Genomic DNA, 18,851 nt, shown 5'->3' on the forward strand with positions numbered 1-18,851 from the left:
TAATTAGTTGGAGACAAAAACATACTATTCGTGACACAAAAAGAAAATATTATGCAGGTTACAAACTATATGAACAGAGATTCTGAAGTGTGCAACAAGTAGACACTACTAACGATGATGGGAGTGATGTGAAGTGGAGAGTCATCAAATTTAAATTGTTTTAACTATATATAATTCAATTATTTATTTATTTTTATTATAAAAAAATTATGAGCCGTTTGGCTGTAGTAAGTAAGCTGTAGCTGTAGTAACTTGCTGTCATACATACAGAATGTATTTCAGAGGTTAAAAATGCTTCATTAAATTCAGTAATTAATGGTATATTAAATATATATTTGGATGTAGCCAAAGAATTTGTCTTTGAGATTGAAGAGATTCTTGTATTAAATTGAAATTGATAACTATATGATAACTACTGAAGACAATAGAGAGTTCGACAAATGATTTAAAGTTAAAATTGTTACAGTGATTTGAAACTGGATTCAAACCAAATAGTGCTGCTTACAGTGTAAACTCACATATCTGACAAGAGCATCTCATATTTTAATCGTACATGATTCTGTGCCAAGATTCTTAGTTGTTTTGACAAAGAGTGGTGAACTTTGGGAAGTCAGAGGGGTAGGAGTGTTATTTTAAGGTACTTGTAGAACTATTTTAGTAATTAGCTGTTGATTCCTGTAGAGACAGAGGGAAGGGATTTCAGCAGAGTCCTGAAAGAGTGCCCTGTATCACATAAATAAATCCCTCCACCCAATGCCCTAATCTAGCAAAGCACCTGAAAAGAGTTATTCCCTAATCACTGCAAAAACAGAACAGCAGTTCATCTATAATTTTACACTTTTGGTAATAAAACCTCACATAAAAAAAAAAAGTCCCTCTTCATCTTTGCCCTTTTTCTATCTGGGTTGAAACGAGTTTATGAAACGAATGACTTAAATGGTCTGGAAAATAATATGGGCTGTGAAATCAGTTTTACTATCTCAGAATGAGGTTGTTTTGTGTGATGAAATCTGATTATGGTGTGGATGGCTGCTGTGATTTTTTTGACCATATCTGCTGTATATTGGTAAAGCCTTGTCATTAAAGTTTTGGCCTTCAGTGCTTAAAAAGTAAAAACCGCAAGATCTTTTTGTCAGGGCTTGCATCAGTCAAGGCCGTTTGTTTACAGTCAGCTGTGGCTCAAGCCCTCAAGTCTTTTTCTTTCTATTCTTCTCTTCTTTTTTCTTCTTTTCTGGCCTGGAGAAGGAAGTGCAGGAGTTTTGGTTCCCATTTTGTGTACGCTGGAACAGTTTAGGAAAGGAAGCACCTTTACACCTTTGATTGTCTGTGGCTGCTGATGTCATTTCCTTCCATCATTCTTTGTGTGCGCATGTATGTTTCCTGTCTCTATCCAGTCATACAGTGGGGGGTCTAAGGGGTATAGATGACCATGGAGAAACCCAGATAGACACTGATGCTCTCTTACTGTAATGAGACTGTGTGTCATACAATAGCTTTTAATGTGTTTTGACTGCATTCAAAATACAGTCCGTGGAAATTAGAGAGAATTCAAATTAAATGTGTGGTGTAATTGCTTTTTTGCACTAAACGTCCAAATATTAGGACCAATTGTAAACTGGTTAAGCAATATGCCAGATGAACCTAAAATTTTTTTTTCTTATTGGTGCACAGAAGAAAAACCTTTTAATTTGTGTTTTTATATTTACTAGAAATAATTCTCATACAGTTTAACAATCATTTTAAATGTTTTCTTTTTGTCACAAAATTCTCACATTTTTCTTAACCAAAATTTGCAAAAAAAAGATTTATTTAGTTATAATGCATCAAATCTTACATTTGCATGGGTTAGCGTTCAGTCATTAGAAAAGTCTGTACCATTTATAAAAAAATTAAAATCCATACGCAAAGTAAAAATGCATTCTGTATGCCAACCATTTTTACCAGCACTCATTATGATCTGCATTTCCAGGGTCCCTCCCACACAGACCGAATCTCAGGATCGGGTCACCCATCCTGTGTCTTTTCCACAGCCGAGATTTATGGGCACTCGTCCCTCAGGCAGACAATGCCACATTTAAGAAGCACTGCCAATAATGACTTTATACAGACAATAGGCTGTTAGCTCTCTCGCTATGGGCTCCCTGCCCCCTCGTCAAGCCCAAATCAAACAGCCACACCTCCATGAATATATGTGCTAAAGGAAAAAGCATTGAGCGTAAATAACAGTATTTATTTAGTTTTGATGATTACTACATGAAAAATTCTTAGGATTGAGATGTGGAAAAAGTCTCAAGGCGCAAAAGCATGCCTTTGTATTGGAATTGTTCAGAAGACATATTAAAAATTGTTTTTTGGCCTCTTCAAGGAAATGAGAGTTTATTTTAAAAGAGTGAGAGTTTATTTAATATATCATGCACCTCCTAAAAGGTTTACTTTCTGCCCTGTAATATGTTATTTCAAATCTTCGCAACCACATTTCCCACGAGGATAGAGGATACTGCCCTTTTTTTTCAAACACACGCAAGTACCAAATGTCTTGCAGATGTGCTGCGAAGAAAAGCAAAGAGGGAAAGTGGAAGCCAGAGAGTTTACGAAGGGTGGCAACATTGCGCTGAGGTCAATTTCTCAAAAGATCAACTCCTGTCTGATTGTAATAATAAATTACAGATGACTTTAATGTGGTGGGAGTCAAGCACCGCTGCACTGTTGCGCAGATTGCGCCAGATCTTAATAAAAGGGAAGCCTGCCAGAGTTGTGTATCTCATCAAAACAAGTGTTTCATTATCAGATATAGTCTCTGTACTTTTTTACAAATATATTCATGGCATTTGCATCTTATTAATTTTTTCATTCTCAACATGAGACCCCTTAGAGAAATAAAAAATTGCTTTGTTTCTTTTTTTTTCCTCTAACAAAATTATATCGCTGAGCACGAAGAAGTCATATTCACTATATTAGGACTTTGACAATACAATTGTGCGCTTTCGAAACATTTTTTTTTTCTTTTCTAGTGGAACACTAGGGATTGAGCCGACCCAGAATCATGCCTGTTTATCAACGTACTCATTGCCCTTATAGTTCCATTTCTTAAAGGCAGAGAGAGACAGAACGAAAGAGAGAAAAGCACACAGCACCTCATTACATCCCAGTGTCGGCGCCCCCACCTCTTTCTCCTTTCCCCCCACGATTTCTCCTCGTTTCCCCCACCACCCTTGTGCTCTGTGGCAGAGGAAGAGCGGCATGGTTAACAGATGGGAGGGTGGACGGCCATCCTTTTCCTCTAGAGAGACCTGCTCACATCTCTCTCGTTCTCCTTTGGGTCTCTCTTTTCGCTTGGATTTGCTCTTTGTACGCATTTGAGCCCAATATATCAAATGAGAAAGGTTGTGGGTTAACTTCTGTTATCTTTCCCTCTCTGTCCTGTAGCATCCTTCTGTGACCCTTCAGCCCTTTGGTGGTGACCCCTCTTCCAGGCTTTCTTCTATCTATCACACTAAGCCAAGTCTGTCCTGAGGTTCACTTTCAGGGCAGGGATCTGTCTGGCACTTGTCTCTCTCTCTCTCTCTCTCGCGCTCACACTCCCCATATGCTTTGGCTATGGATTAGTGAATTGGCTTATCATGGCAGAGAAAGCCTGTTAGTAGTCCCTCTCCGCCTTACTCTTTCTCCCTCTCTGGCATAATTGCACATACTAAACCTAAAACCCTCTCACACGCATATATATTTGATCTCAAACGCGCACACAGTCTTTGTTCCCTTGATTTCAGCAGGGGTCAGTCACTCTTATGCATCAAGAACAGACATATTCAGCCATATATTGTACTTGAGTGCTTGTGTGGCGGCGACGGGACCGTTTTTATATCTAAAGCGCCTCTGGCTGCTGATCAACCACAGCTTGTCTGCTGTAGTTCGGCTTTACTGGTTTAAATTGGATTGTGCTCATCTGTGGTAATCTGAAAGCAGATGAGTGTGAGCGTGTGTACATGTAAAGGAGGGGATGACGGAAAGAGAGAGATGTGGGAGGTGGGGTGGCCAGGGTGTACAGGGTGAAGGGAGAATGAGAGGTTGTGCTGAGGTTGAATCAGGTTACCCGAGTACTAACAGGTGAGGGAAGGATACCTGGTGCCTCAAATCATCCTATATTCTGTACCACCCCCCAAAAAAAAAAGTTTTACTCTTAAGTCACACTTAAAATGAATGAATATAGTTATATGCTTTAGATAAAAAAAATAGATAGACAAAAAGACAAAATTTGTACAAAAGCCTTTGTTGGTAATGACAGCTTCAAGACACCTCCTGTATGGAGAAACTAGTCGCATGCATTGCTCAGGGATGATTTTGGCCCATTCTTCCACACAGTCTTCAAATCTTGAAGGTTCTGTGAGAATCTTGTATTAACTAACCAATCAAGAGTTTCCTTGGCTGTGTTTGGGATCATTGTCTTGCTGAAATGTCCACTCATTTCATCTTCATCATCCTGGTACTGTAGGTGTTGGGACTGAACCAGCTAATATTAATTTCCACTGACTAGGGGCAAGATTGATTTCTAATTACTGATAGATTTCAGCTGGTGTCTTGGCTTTCCATGCCTTTTTTGCATACCTTTCCATACCTTTCTTCATGTGTCCAATACTTTTTCCCTGCATCGTTCCATTTCGTAACACATAAGTTAATTCCTGAACTTGTTTGTTTTGTTTTCTTTGTATGTATGGATTACTTGGGTTGTTACATCTGGTGAAAATTTTATGTCAACAGCACCTTTAGAAATATATTTACTAAGAAAAATGGTGACGTGTCCAGTACTTATTTTACCCACTGTAACTATGTATCTATCTTCATGTCCATAGGTAATGTGAGGTCACTGAATGAATAAGTAAGTAAGTAAATAAATAAACAAATATTTTAAAAAGTTAAAGCAGGTTTTCTTTACATGTCTACAGGTTTAATAATTTGTTATCTAATGCGATAACATTCATTCATTTCAGTTGTTAGTGCCACTGTAAACACGAGTCAGTGTCCAGATGAAGCCCATTAAAAGCTGTTTAAAATTATGTAAGGTCCACGTTGAGACTCTGGCATGGCTGAATCAGGGATTACAGACCTGTCATTATCAATGAGGAAGCTGCTCTTTGAGTCGCAGCCATTGACCCTGTTTTGATTGAGTTAACTACTTAATCAGCTTTCAAATGTGAGCAGTGAAACCGCACTCTGTGACGCCAAGTCTGCTTGCTGCACGATGAGTAAATATTTACACGGGTGTCCAGTCATTATCACCAGCTTGTAGTTTAGTTGTTTTGATCCTTGTTTTATGTCTTTTACATTGGTCCTCTAAACAATCATCAAGCCACTTCGGATTTTGCCACTTACACGTTGAGGTGCTCGCTAACAGTACAGCTAACAGCTATTGTTTGTATGCTAATAGAGTGTAACTTATTCACAGCTATTATTAGAGAAAATGAAAAATGAATTATATCCATATCAGCACAAGGTTGTATTTATGGCGGTGAAACTTTGTATTTTACAACTATATTTCAACGACACAGAGGGAATCCAACAATTCAGTGCGGAATTTGGTAAATTAGCCACACTATATGAAATGAAGATGGAACTGAGCCAATGAAATTAGAGTTTGCTTGTGGTTTAACTCAAATAACATGAAAAAGTCTCTGGAAAGCTTTAAAACCCCTACTCCACCCATAAGCACTTGATTATTAATAAAATAGAGCAGCATGGCAGTGCAGATAGACGTGAGAAGCGCAGCGTATCCTTTAGGTGTATCTACATCAATGTTTCTTGCGCGCTCTGGCAGGTGAAATCTGGTTCAGAAAGAAGAAAAAGAGCTGGAGAATAAAGAGAAAGCAATGGAGGGCTTTTAACGTGACACCACTGACAGCTTTACTGCATTACAGCAAGCTTAAATAATGGGACACTCATTTGCATAATGAGGGGCGTTATCACCTCTACTGTCAGAATAAAACACAACAACACTTCTGCCGCTCCTCCCAGAGATGAATCAGGTTGGCCTACTTTACAGCACCAAAGAGGTGCGCACATGCACACAAACACCGGCACGCACACACGTGTGTTCTGTGATCGCGCTGTGTGGATCTGAGCTGTGAGCACTTTATAGAAAGCCTGGGTTAGCTTCTTGGGTGAGGGCAGCCTTTCAAAAGCAGAAAGAGCTCAGCAGGAGGGCCCGATAAAGGCCCTGCATACCTTTTTCCCTGAGAGACGGAGAGCCGAGCAAAGCCGCGACGTGACAACGGGATCATATTCTAGAGCGGGTTAAATTAGGATGGCCCACGTTTCCATTCAGGTTCTTCTTCAGATCTATTGGATGGTAAAGCCTCATCTCATCATCAGCCACAGTTTTGTTGCATTCACACAAATTTTCAGCTAAAAGGGCAATTCCAATGTGTTCGTTCGGCGCGCTAGTGACAACTCAATGACAATGTGCAATGTTACACCAGCGTTGTTTAGGAAAGTGGTGCTGCTTGTCATTCGGGCGACAGTAAAATTTACACTGCAAATGATTAGAGCTGTTAAGTTAGTGGCACTTCCAAAACACTGTCAAATTCTCTGTGACTGTAGAGAGAGCATGACAGTGCTGTCTACCCTCATAGTCGCAGCCGAAGCGCGAGAATCTGATTTGCATGATATTGATGGCAGAAAACAGCGCTGCCTCGGATCGTCTGCAGATTCTTTTGTCTTTATTTGCTGTCCCATGTGGCTCAGACTCTGCCTTTTCCTGTTTTTTAACGCTGCGGTTTTGCCATTTTTCATCTGACTTAATGCCTTTCTCTCTCTGCCTTTTGCAGGTACAGCTACTGGAATCTTTGAATTGAGCGGAGGAAGTCGAGAGAAGAAAGCCTGGTTTGAAGAAAAAGCGAGCCAAAACAGAGGGACAAAAGAAGAAAGTTCATTAGAGAAAGAGAGAAACGAAAAGACGGGGACAATGGGGAGGAAAAAGATTCAGATCACACGGATTATGGATGAACGTAACAGACAGGTGAGTCACATTGACCAGAAGGAGAACAAAAACCACCTCTAGACTACTTCCTTCACAGAAGTTTGATGGGTTATTTCAAACCAAAATAGAAGTAGCTGGTGTGTGCACACTAATTGTTGGCGTCCTCGCATGCCGCCAACTCTTGCTTATGGCTGTGGAATATTACTTTAGAAGGGGCAGGGTGGGTGGAGAACACAAACACACAGAGATGGCAATGGTGGAATGATGCCACATGCTTCAGGGCTTTAGGTGGAGTCAACACAGATCTAGACGATGGCCCTCGAGGGTCCTTCCTGCCTTAGCTAGTAGTTTTCCTCTTCAACTTGGCTCTCAGCTTTGACTAGTTTAGACACTAAGATAAAAACAAACAATTGTATTAATTTGGCTTTAAAAAAAATCTGTTAATGCATTCACATTCAAATATAAGAAAATCATTTGTATCTCCATTTCTCTGGACGTGAAACAGAATCAAGTCAGGAACACACAAAAACTGGCAGATATTATGCATGGCAGATACTGTAGTTGTATTGATCGTATTGGTTCCAGTTACATAGACACTTGTTTTACTGCAAGATCAATAAATGTTCTTTAGGTTGGACCATTTACATTTGTCCTCTTATGGAAAAAAAGTAGAAAACCTGGAAAGCAGTTTGACAGAAAGTAACCATGACTAGTTTGAGGTTTTTCACTTTGCATTGTAGGGCTGTGCAGAGACCTTTGGAGGGGCAGGTGCTCAAAGTATATAAGGGACATATGGAACACAGCTTTAAATAGGGCTGTGCTCCTTGCTGATACATGAATCGATTTTTTTGCTGTGTGTACAACTATGTTAGCTGCATTTTTATTATTTAATTAATATTTAATTTAATAAAATGTGTGTTCACGGAAAGGTTTCTAGATTTAAATTAAAAGAGACAGTATTGATAGTCTTTACATGACCTGAAGTTTTATTCATATCCAAAATGAGGAGATGTGAATATCAGGAGCGCTGAACACTCTTATGCAGTGTATGTTTCATTCATACTCGAAGCCGGAGGGCGCTCTCACGCAGAAAGTCCAAAATAGAATCATAGAAGTAATAACTTATGATGTGCAGGAAATCTCTAAAATGGACGAAAGCATCCGGCAATTGCTGTAGCTGAGCTGGATAAAAAGCAGAAACATTTTTACTGATGAAACGTGAAGACAATAAACACACGATTGCAAAAAATATATGGTTTATGTGTGTTTTTCAAGTTATCTCCAGGTAATAAATGAATAAACTATGTGAATAACGCAGTACTGATTGACATATAATTTAGTATAGAAACTATGCAATATATTTCCTGCCTTATTCTGTGATAAAAAATAAAAATTACCCTTTATAAACCAATCATAAAATTGTCAATTGGAAAATATTGAACAAAAATATTATAGCGCCTCGCAGATAATGTTACTTCCACAGGCTACACACACCAATATAAACAACAGCTTTGCCTGCTCTCTTCACGCAATTCTTGTAAAATAATAATATTTCATTAATATAAGAATACAAGCACACCGCTCTGCTAGGAACTCCATTCACAGGCAGCCGCAGATGTTATGAAGGCATCCTGGTAGCGCGCTAAATTACTCAAGGTGTCTGAAAGTGAGGGATCGTCAGGTGAAAGGTCATCATGTGGATCATTTTATTTACGGCTAAATTATTATTCATTAATTTTATTAATAGTAAGATTGGGCAGGCCTTCACAAAAGGGTGTTTAATTACAAAAAAAAAAAAATGAATAAATAAATTGTCTCAACAAAAGGGCACTTTGGGCATCAAGGGGAAAAGGGGCAAGTGCCCACCCACCGCACCCCCCTCTGCACGTGCCTGCTGTATATCGTAACGTGACTCTCTGAACAGTCAACCAGAGTCCTCACATCCTTTCACAGGATGACACTTTGTCACAGAAACAGACATTCGTAGTTCCTCAGTCTGGTCTGGAGAAAGAAAAAAAAAGATGTGATTTTGGGAAAAGGACTTGGCTAACAGTTGATACGACTGAGTAAGACCATACTGCTGCAGTTAATGGCTGCTGTCTGGACCTTGGGTGGGTTGATCAATTATTGAAGATAGTGTGAGGGCCCGAGGAGAAGTGGAGGAGAAAGAAAGAAAAGGAAGGAAAGTAATGGGCGTGTCAGCCGGAGCAGACGGAGGGGGCACAGTGACATTAGTCATTCAGTACTTGTGGGTTGAGTAAGTTCTCCCCCTTGAGGAAACCAGAGGCTCACATGCATGTGGGCACTCATGCCAAACGCTGAAAGAATGAGTCAAGGTACTTCTCAAACCAGAAACTTCTCTGTTCTCTGTTTCTATTTATTTTGAAAAACCAACAAGTTTTGAGATTAACGAGGCATCATAATGAATTTGCTTCAGAGTTTAAAATAACGTAACATTTACGATTTTCAAAGGTTTGTGTATATGAAAAATCCAAGTTGTATTGGTGAGTTTATGTTTGCTTGAAGGAATAGTTCACCCAGAAAGGACATTTTTCTTATACTGAAGAGACTTTATCCAGCTCTTTGCATACAGTGACAATTCATATATGTAAAGTTCTAAAAAGAACAAAAAGCATAAAATGTTCCATAAAAGTAGTCCATCTGAGAATATGTGATATTTGATCTCATTAATGTTTAAAATATATTTGACTTAGAGTCATTGCGTAGGGAAACGAAATATAAGATAATGACTTATATTTTAGTCTTCCCCCCACACAAATCTATTTTTTTGTTTTTATTTTATTTTATTTATTTTTAAGGGGGAGATTGGCACAATAAGTGACTATTAACTGCCATTATATAGATTTTTCTCTTATCCACAGATAATATCACGAGTCTATAATGACAGAATTGTCCTTTGCACTATTTTCTACTTTCATTGCTCAGAGACACTAGAGTTTCTAATCATATGCAAAGATAAAAAGCAAAGGAGGAGGGGGGCTGAGGTCAGGATGTTTTTGGCGAGGCTATCGGATTGCACAGAGAGCATCCTGTCTTGGTGTTATCGCCGTTCTCCTCTCCTTCTCTCTCTCTTTTCACTCACTCCCCCTTAACTAGACTTCAAGATCAGAGATTGATACAGGAAGGACACCTGATGAGAGTCAATGCCACAGATTTCCAGGTCTTTGGATAGAAAAGAAGAATGGCAGGGCACAGAAACAAACAAGGATATGTATTTCCTTTTGACCAGTTTCCTTAAATATGGTTGAAATTAAGCTCTTCATACACTACTTCATTACTTATGTTCTGTGAATGTTAAGATGAAAGACGCTTTGTGGGATTGACCTCTTGGCTCAAGTAAACTTCCAAACTGCATGATTGCAGTGTTGCAAGACAGTGGAGTAGATATAGTATGTTAACATTTTAAATTCTTTTAATTATTTATCATATAAGGTATGACCACATCGTTAGCCGTATGTCAACAACTTTAATCCTTCTGTGGCCTTGCATAGTGATAAGAATAAGATCATAAATTCTCCATAGAGATTTTGGTCAGAAGATGCTTTGTTGAAAATATGCAATCATAAATTGTGTATTTATAGAGTATGCGCCATGTTCGACAGCTGGCACAGGGGTTATCATTGACTCTTGTCCTCTTGCTGCCATTCATCTGGGGCTGTGGCAAACAACTTGCTTCTTTGTATTACAAGTGAAGCATGAAGACAGACATCACAAGACAAGAATGGATGGCCTTTGACTTACAAAGGTTTTTTTTTTTTTTTTTTTCTATTTTGCTTTTTCTCTACCCTCTAGCTCATAATGTGTTGAAGACGTGGCTGGGCTGTGCAGATTTTCACTTCCTCTTTAAGGAAATCTTTCCATACTGAAGCCAAATAAACAACAGACTGTTTCAATGGTGTTACCTTAAGCTCGACATTCTTGAGATGTTTGCTCTCTTTTCATGCAAATGCAACCGATTTTTGTAGCAGAGTTTCATTTTATGGGTGACCAAATTTGAAAAAGGTGATGCTAATAATAAATTACTAAAGAATTATATATTAAAATGTATTAAAAACAGAATATATTTATATAAAATATATGTATTTAAAAATTATTAAAAAAAAAGAATAATTTATTTCAGTGATGGCAAAGTTGAATGTTCAGCTTCAGTGAAAATCAGCTTCCAGTCTTCAGTGCACTTGAGTCTTCAAAAATTATTTTCATATGCTGATTTGATTATGCTTTATATTTTGTGTGTGTGTGTGTTTGACATTATCAGTTTCTGATCAAAATTTACTTTTCAACTGCATATACTTTTTATTAATGTGTTAACATTCATTTATACATTTTGCCTGATTAGCTGATAAAAACAAGGCAGGATAAGCAAAAAAAAAAAAACAGAAAAAAAGATGACTATATGATATAACCTTAAATACTAAATGAATATACGGTAAAAACCTAAACCTACACAGTGCATAAGAATCAATGTTTTCAAACATTTAATGTTGAATGCTCAAAAATCTTTGGCTCAACTGTCGTCTTCCATCATTTCCTTGCTGATATCACCTCTTCCAGATTGGCAGCTTCACTACAGCCCACCCTGCTTCTGGCGCCATGCTTATGGGCACAAGGCCTCAGTCGCCCTGGGCGGCCACTTTGGCTCCGTAGCCCACCTCCTGAAAACACTTGCACAGAGCAAAGCACCTCCAGCAGGCCTCCCTGGCGTTGACTGGCTGCCCAGAAGCTTAGACAGAGGGCATCAGTGTGAGGAGCCTGGCTTTCTTCCCCCCAGCCACTCAAACACTTTCCTGGGCACGTCACATGAAAGGACCCCCTGTGTCATAAAAGTGCTAGCTGCATCGCTAACAAGAGCATGCTTACTGTCTAATTTTCACACTGCTGGATACACATCATACACTTAGAGGCACGTTTGAGAGAGATGAATCTGTGTAATAATCATATTAAAATAAAATGATGTTTAGTCAGTTATATTTGGGAACTAGTGTACATTTTTAATCTTACAAAAGTAAATTTTAAATAAATGCTGTTCTTTTGAATTTTCAGTTTCAGTCTTCACAAAAATATTAAGTAGCATGACTGATGACTGATTTTAGCATTGATAATGTTTCTTGAGCACCAAATCGGCATATTAGAACGATTTGTGAAGGATCATGTGACGCTGATATCTAGTGGGTGCAAAAAAATTTGGGTTTCAGATCTAAATAGTCAATTAATATACATATAAAAACAGTTATTTAAAACTGTAATAATATTTCACAATATTACTTTTTACAGTATTGTTGATCAAATAAAGATCATAAGAGACTACTTTCAAAAACATTCAAAAGTTGACCAAACATTTGAATGGTAGTGTATAGGACATTTTTATTTCTTCTATTCCATTTGAATGGGACAAAAAGGAAATGATTACTCACTTTGATATGAGCACAGGGTTTAACCTACAAAGAGAAAAAAGAACAATTGCAAAGATTTTGGGATTTTCCTCAGCAGAAAAGGGGACAGTTGTCACACATTACTTCTGTGTTAGAAATCCGTTTTCTGGAAGCCTTGTGATGGAAGTTCATTCAAAAGTACGCACTTTAATTGGCACTCAACATGCACTAGATGTGGTTTTCACCCCTCTAACTGACTTGGCAAATGCAGGAACCACACGTTCTGTAGGCTTCTGTTACCTTTCTTTTCATCTCTGCCTCATGATGGTGTGATGGCATGGAGACGGAGCTTGATTCAGCCACCCATGACAACAGAGGCGTCTCTCCAATCAACAACGGAAAGGTGTAAAACAGTTTGAGTAAAATTAACAGCAAGAAAATAATGAGGCCCTCTGGGTATCCCATCACCCCTTGCTCTCCTCTCCACGATTCCCACCTTTCTCTTGTGATCGTTACCTCTGTGCCTGTCTCCTCAAGAAACACGCTGTGCGTGTTTTTTCACTTTTTCATCTGTCTCTCCCTCTCTCTGTCTTATTTTTCTGCTTCTTCACCAACATCTTCTCAAAAATTCCTTTGCTTCCGCGAAGTGTAACTTCTCCAAATTTCTCCTCTTAGAATTTATCTTCTTAAAATTATTTTGTTCCTCTTACGCTAATTGTTATTCCACTTTTCTTCTCATTATTCAGTGATTTTCTCATTTTCATTTTTCACGCAGGTTTTGCTTCTTATTATATTTCTGCTGATGACCTTCAAAACATTCTCTTTGTTACAGCAAGTGACGCTCAGTAAGGTTTTGAAAGCAGTGCTTAAATACTGCATATTTTGTTACTATCAATGTAGTTTAGAAGAAACAGAGCACAAATGCATCTCCTAACATCTTTTAACATTTAAATATAAGCTGTTTGGAAAGGAAGTCGAAATTTGTGTTGGGTAAACATGTCTATTGTCAATACAACCCCTACTGTGAGACTTCACCATAATGATTCATAAAACATGGAGCGTGAGCGGGGAGATTTCGGGGTGCGTGGGTCGCACGGATGATGGTGCAGGGGCAGATGGTGACAAATGGACATTCATCCTCCCTGTCTCTGTCCTCTAGAGGAACTCCCCAGGGGAAAAAATGCACTGGAGGCGGGAAGCAGAAGCGAAGCCATTGTGAAGGGGAAGCTGTCAGTCAGGCACTTCCTGTTATGAGAGGAAATGCATACAAATGTGCTTCCTGACCTCCCCCCCTCCAACTCCCCCTCACACACGTGCACACACACACACACACACACACACACACCACAAACTCAGGCTGGGAATCGGACCATTTTTCTCCGTTCTCCCTTTTATTCCTTCTGTTTGGCAGTAGAAAGTGATTCTCAATCCTTTGAACAACAGTTCAAACTCACCTCAACGTTACGTGCGCGACGGCTCATTTAAGTCTACGTACTCGGCAGTTTGTTTGCCATGCATGACAAGAATTTGCTCACATGATAAGGGCTTCACACTTCTGCGGTCTACAGGTTCAGGGTTCGAAGAAACAAAATCACGATCGTTATGAACCGTGGTCCATCATTTCTTGCAGCTCTCACCACATCGAGGAGGTGTTGCAACTGGCATTTTCTGCAATTAGCACGCTGGCTCGCTGAAGGCTCATGAGCTTCACGGATAACAAGGAATGAGATTGTGGAGGCAGGTAGCGAGCAGGAGAAGCTGGAGAACATCACACTTAAGGCCCTTGTGACTACATTATTCTGGCATGTTTCATATATGGTGAACTTTGTACCAAAACACAGATTTTTGAGATAATGTGTAGGAAGTCATTTGCTTTGAGTTCTTCATCGTCAGATGAGATAAAATAAGTCATTTCAGCTAGTATTCAGTAGTGTGATATCAAAATGGTGGCCACTTTGTGTAAAATAAGCAGCTTTTATCAGGCTACTGGTTTTAGTATTTCTCTCATGTTGAGTGGGCATGATTTTAAACAGATTTTCCACTCATATTTTGGGGGGTAAAACTTAATAGGATAGTTCACCCCCAAGTAAAAACATTATTTTATCATTTATTCACCCTCAACTTTCTTTCCTCTACAAAACACAAGAGAATACATATTGAAGAAAGTTCAGAAAGTTTCAGAAATATATTTCATAGAAGAAAGTCAGATGATGACACGAGGGTGAGTAAAGGATGACAGAAATTTCTTTTTGGGTTGAGTCTCCATTTAGGATCTTACACCTTAGACATTAATGTGACCCTGTACCACAAAACCAGTCCTAAGGGTACATTTTTTTAAATACATAAGCTTTCCATTGATGTATGATTTGTTAGGATAGGACGATATTTGGCCGACATATAACTATTTGAAAATCTGCAATCTGAGGGTGAAAAAAAAAACGGAGAAAATCGACTTTACATTTGTCCAAAATAAGTTCTCAGCAATGCAATTACTAATCAAAAAAAAATTATTAGTTAAAGTTTAAGTTAAAAGATTTGATATATTTACAGTAGGAAATGTACAAAATATATTTATGGAACATGATCTTTACTTAATATCCTAATGATTTTTGGCATGAAAGAAAAATTTATAAATTTGGCTTTTGCTACAAATATACCCATGCTACCCTTGAATGTTTTGTGCTCCAGAGTCACAAATAGGAATAAACCTGAACTTGTGTAAATTACTAGCAAAGTAAAATTATAAGGAAACTTTATGGATTTGATGGACATCAAAACAATATAAATGCATTGCAAAAAGCAACTGATGAAGGATTTGTGAAGTATCTTTAGAATTGGGTTATTTGTGTTTGACTGTGGGTGTTGATGTCATTGGCCACAGTTCTTAGCTTGACCGCAGCGATTATTTAAAGTCCTTATACCTCCATATCTGACATATCTGTGTGATACTACATCCTCTTTCAGAGAACTGCATGCCCTGCAAATTTCTACATTTATTTTGGATCTGCGAATTAATGACTGCCTTTGTTATTTCTTATTCAAATTATCCAAAATTCAAAGTCTGTTCATCAAACACACTGTTCAGCATTTTCTTTTCTCAACCTGCTGTCATACTGGAGGTCAAATCATACAAATGACAGATTTTTGGTTTATTCTTTTCGCATCTTGTCACACTTGCCAAATCTCTAGAAGTCTCAAGAAGAAACCTCTCAGAACTGCTATGCCACACTATAGAGGCTTTCTCAGGAAGCTCAAAACTCGCATTGTGGCTTTATCTTGGAGAAAAGGGAGTTGTCTAAACAAGTGCCTACTCAACTTGTCAAAATGATCTTGTCAAAATGATACATAATCAATACATCATTACTTCTCTCATAAATGACTGGAAATATGATGACCAGCAGGATGAGAATCACTACTATAACTTTTATAACTGTAATCTCTGAAGATTGAGAGAATGCTGTCAAACTAAATTGGTGAAATGCAGTTCAAGTACACAAATTATTAAAAGTGGTGACAGGACAGTTTACCCAAAAAAGACAATTATTTTATAATTTACTCACCATAATATCATAGCAAACCTGCATGGCTTTCTTTATTCTGTGGGGCACAAACAAATTCTTAGAATTTTGTTTGTTTTTTTCAACTATTTATGACCCCATTGACTTTTATTGTATGGACAAAAATGTTTTCAAAATATATTTTAAGTGCTCTGCAGTTGAAAAAAGTCGTATGAGTTTGGAACGACATGTGAGTGAGTATATTAGTTTTTAATTTCAGGGGGAACTATTTCTTTAAGGAGCTACATTTACTGTTCTGGTTGATTCACTGATATTAAATAATGTTTTTGTCTCGAATTAAACAAGTTCATTTAGATGTTTCCACATACAGTTTCTGTTTAGATTACCTGACAACAAAGATTTTTACAGTACACTATAAAATGTTCCTACTTGTTACACAAGTGTTATTTAGACTTTACCCATATATTTTTTAAATCAAAACAATTTTTTTTAAATAAAAACTGTATCTGCTCTCTTATGTAACTAGGGCTCATTCTTTATTTTATTTGTATTTTATTTTTCGTTTAACATACCAGATAAGCTAAATAGTTTCACCATGACAATGTCAGAAACAAGTTAGCAGCATCAAAAAAATGCAATACTTTATGCTAATACATGCAAGTTATATTGGTGATTGTCACATGCACAATATATTTTGTAATGTAATGCGCTTTCATTATGCAATAAATAAAGGGATATAGATCATGTATCACAATAACAGGTGCATGGGAACATTTTGGCTACATTTAAAAGAGATGAAGAGGTTAGTGGTTTGGCATCAAGGTTCCTTCTATATCATGAGCTGGTTTTGTGTGTGTGGTTTCTCAAGCATTGCATTTAAGTGCTAAAGAGACATGAAACCTATGAGGTCAGAGAGAGATGCTTCTTATTTTTAATACTGCTAATTTAGATGAGAACATGCACTGAGAAGTCATTAACAGCCTCTCAAACACAGCAGCGATGATCTTTGTGTGCATGTGTTTGTATGTCTGTGCATCTGCTAAAAAACGTGCCTTTGCACACAGATGCACGCAAGGAGAATTTGCCTCATGTGCAATACAGGCAATCTATATTTTCTTTTGTTCCCCAGTTTACTTAAGATGATACTATGAAATGAAATCCTAATTATACAGTTAAACTTTTGTAGATGTACAAAAGAAATGTTAATGCGTAATTTGGAAGGTTATAATTCAATTATTAAAGCTATTTTCTTCTTAGGAATGCAAGAATAAGCGCAAAAGTGAAATAAGTGTTTTACTTTTGGTTAAAGAACAGAATTTTTTTTTAAAGATCTTCAGTTGATTTATGAGAGGAAGGAGCTATTACGCTATTGTCTGTTTTTCCAGATAATTTGGAAGAGCACAAAGGAAAAATAAAGGAAAGTAGACAGAAGGAAAGAAAAGTAACATTGATTTTCCGAAGGAACACTGTATTTAGGACAACTCAGGAGACAGGAATATTTAAGAGCATCAACACACATAGAGTCACCCATCTCTGTTTTTATGCCACCAGCCAATGCTTTGTGCTACGCCGTCAGAACAGCCTGTGACTTGTCTAACCTTTTTCCCCTCTTCTGTCTCTCTCTAGGTGACGTTTACAAAGAGAAAGTTTGGCCTTATGAAGAAAGCCTATGAGCTGAGCGTGTTGTGTGACTGTGAGATTGCCCTCATCATCTTCAACAGTACTAACAAGCTGTTCCAGTATGCCAGCACAGATATGGACAAAGTGTTGCTCAAATACACTGAGTACAATGAGCCACATGAGAGCAGGACCAACTCTGACATTGTTGAGGTGAGTTTCTCAGATCTACACACACTTACCTGACATTCTCACACTGGCAGCAGTGCATTGTATTTTTAATAATTAAAAATAGTAATTGAAAAATATCTTACTGACCCCAAATATTTGAACAATAATTGTTTTTTTTAATGACATGTCTGACAAATTGAATGAACTTTAATTATTGACCTGATAAACATCATATAATTTAGTGGTTGTAACACAAAGTGTTACATGGGAAATGTAGATTGTTATACTAGGGGTCATTTGGGTTGGTTGAAAGTCTTGGCCAGTGTGTTGTGATGTATCATGTTTCAATAGACTAAATGTATCATTATCATGAGATTTTGACTAGGATTCCTTGTGCATAATGCCATTGCACTCTTATTTTCAGCCTTTATTTTTTTCTTATTTTTCATGGAGAGACTCTATAGACACAAACCCAAATGACAAGCAGTTTTTAGAGTCTAATGAACTGTAGATCATGCAGCACCTCTTTTGATTGTAATTATAAAAAGTACACTAACTGAATACATGCAATGTCATGCTGTATTTCATTTCACTCTGTTCTTTTTGAATGCCGGCTACTTTGAAGTCTGCATTTTCTCAATCAGCTTAATGCTCCTAAAGACTCTCGGGTCTTAGAGACATGTTGTCCGTGGGTTCCTGCCATAAACCTGAGGCCAGGCCACGCTAAGCTATTGTAGCCCTCTTGAAGCAAACGTCCAAAAGCATGTTACAGAGTGAGATCTACTTTTTTGAAATGTCACAAAACATCTTAAAGAGCAAAGGTGACATACAAGGGTTGACAAGGAGGTCCTACTGTATGACTGTATGAAAGTTAATATCCTTATATAAGTTAAGATCTATGGGTGAGTTTGTATTGTGGGTTGATCTCAATCTAAGTGAACTCCAACTTCTTAACTATTAGAGTCAATCAAACAAAATGTGTTTTTCTGTCTACTTCCTTTTTTATACTGACATATGTGTCATAAGTCGCATTCCCGCTCACTCTGTGGTCCATCTTCATTTCCGCTCTATCTACACTTGCTTTAATTCGCTCAGTAACTCTGCAGCTTGATAATTTATTTTTATTTATTTACATATTCAGCAAGTGTATTTTTGCATGCATATATCTCATAAAGCCGTTGT

The 18,851-nt window shown here is 37.8% G+C and overlaps 1 protein-coding gene across 7 annotated transcripts in view; it reads left to right on the top strand.

The window, feature by feature from the left end:
- Window positions 1-18,851, top strand: part of mef2cb (myocyte enhancer factor 2cb) — a 75,246-nt gene that overhangs the window by 25,008 nt on the left and 31,387 nt on the right. For all 7 annotated transcript variants that reach the window (XM_059550165.1, XM_059550169.1, XM_059550164.1 and 4 more), the window contains 2 exons: window positions 6,819-7,009; window positions 17,508-17,711. In XM_059550165.1, coding sequence (XP_059406148.1) covers window positions 6,956-7,009; window positions 17,508-17,711 — 258 coding nt within the window. In that variant the 5' untranslated portion in view covers window positions 6,819-6,955. The remainder of the gene's footprint in view (window positions 1-6,818; window positions 7,010-17,507; window positions 17,712-18,851) is intronic.

Source organism: Carassius carassius, chromosome 5, assembly GCF_963082965.1.
Source record: "Carassius carassius chromosome 5, fCarCar2.1, whole genome shotgun sequence".
Lineage (NCBI taxonomy): Eukaryota > Metazoa > Chordata > Actinopteri > Cypriniformes > Cyprinidae > Carassius > Carassius carassius.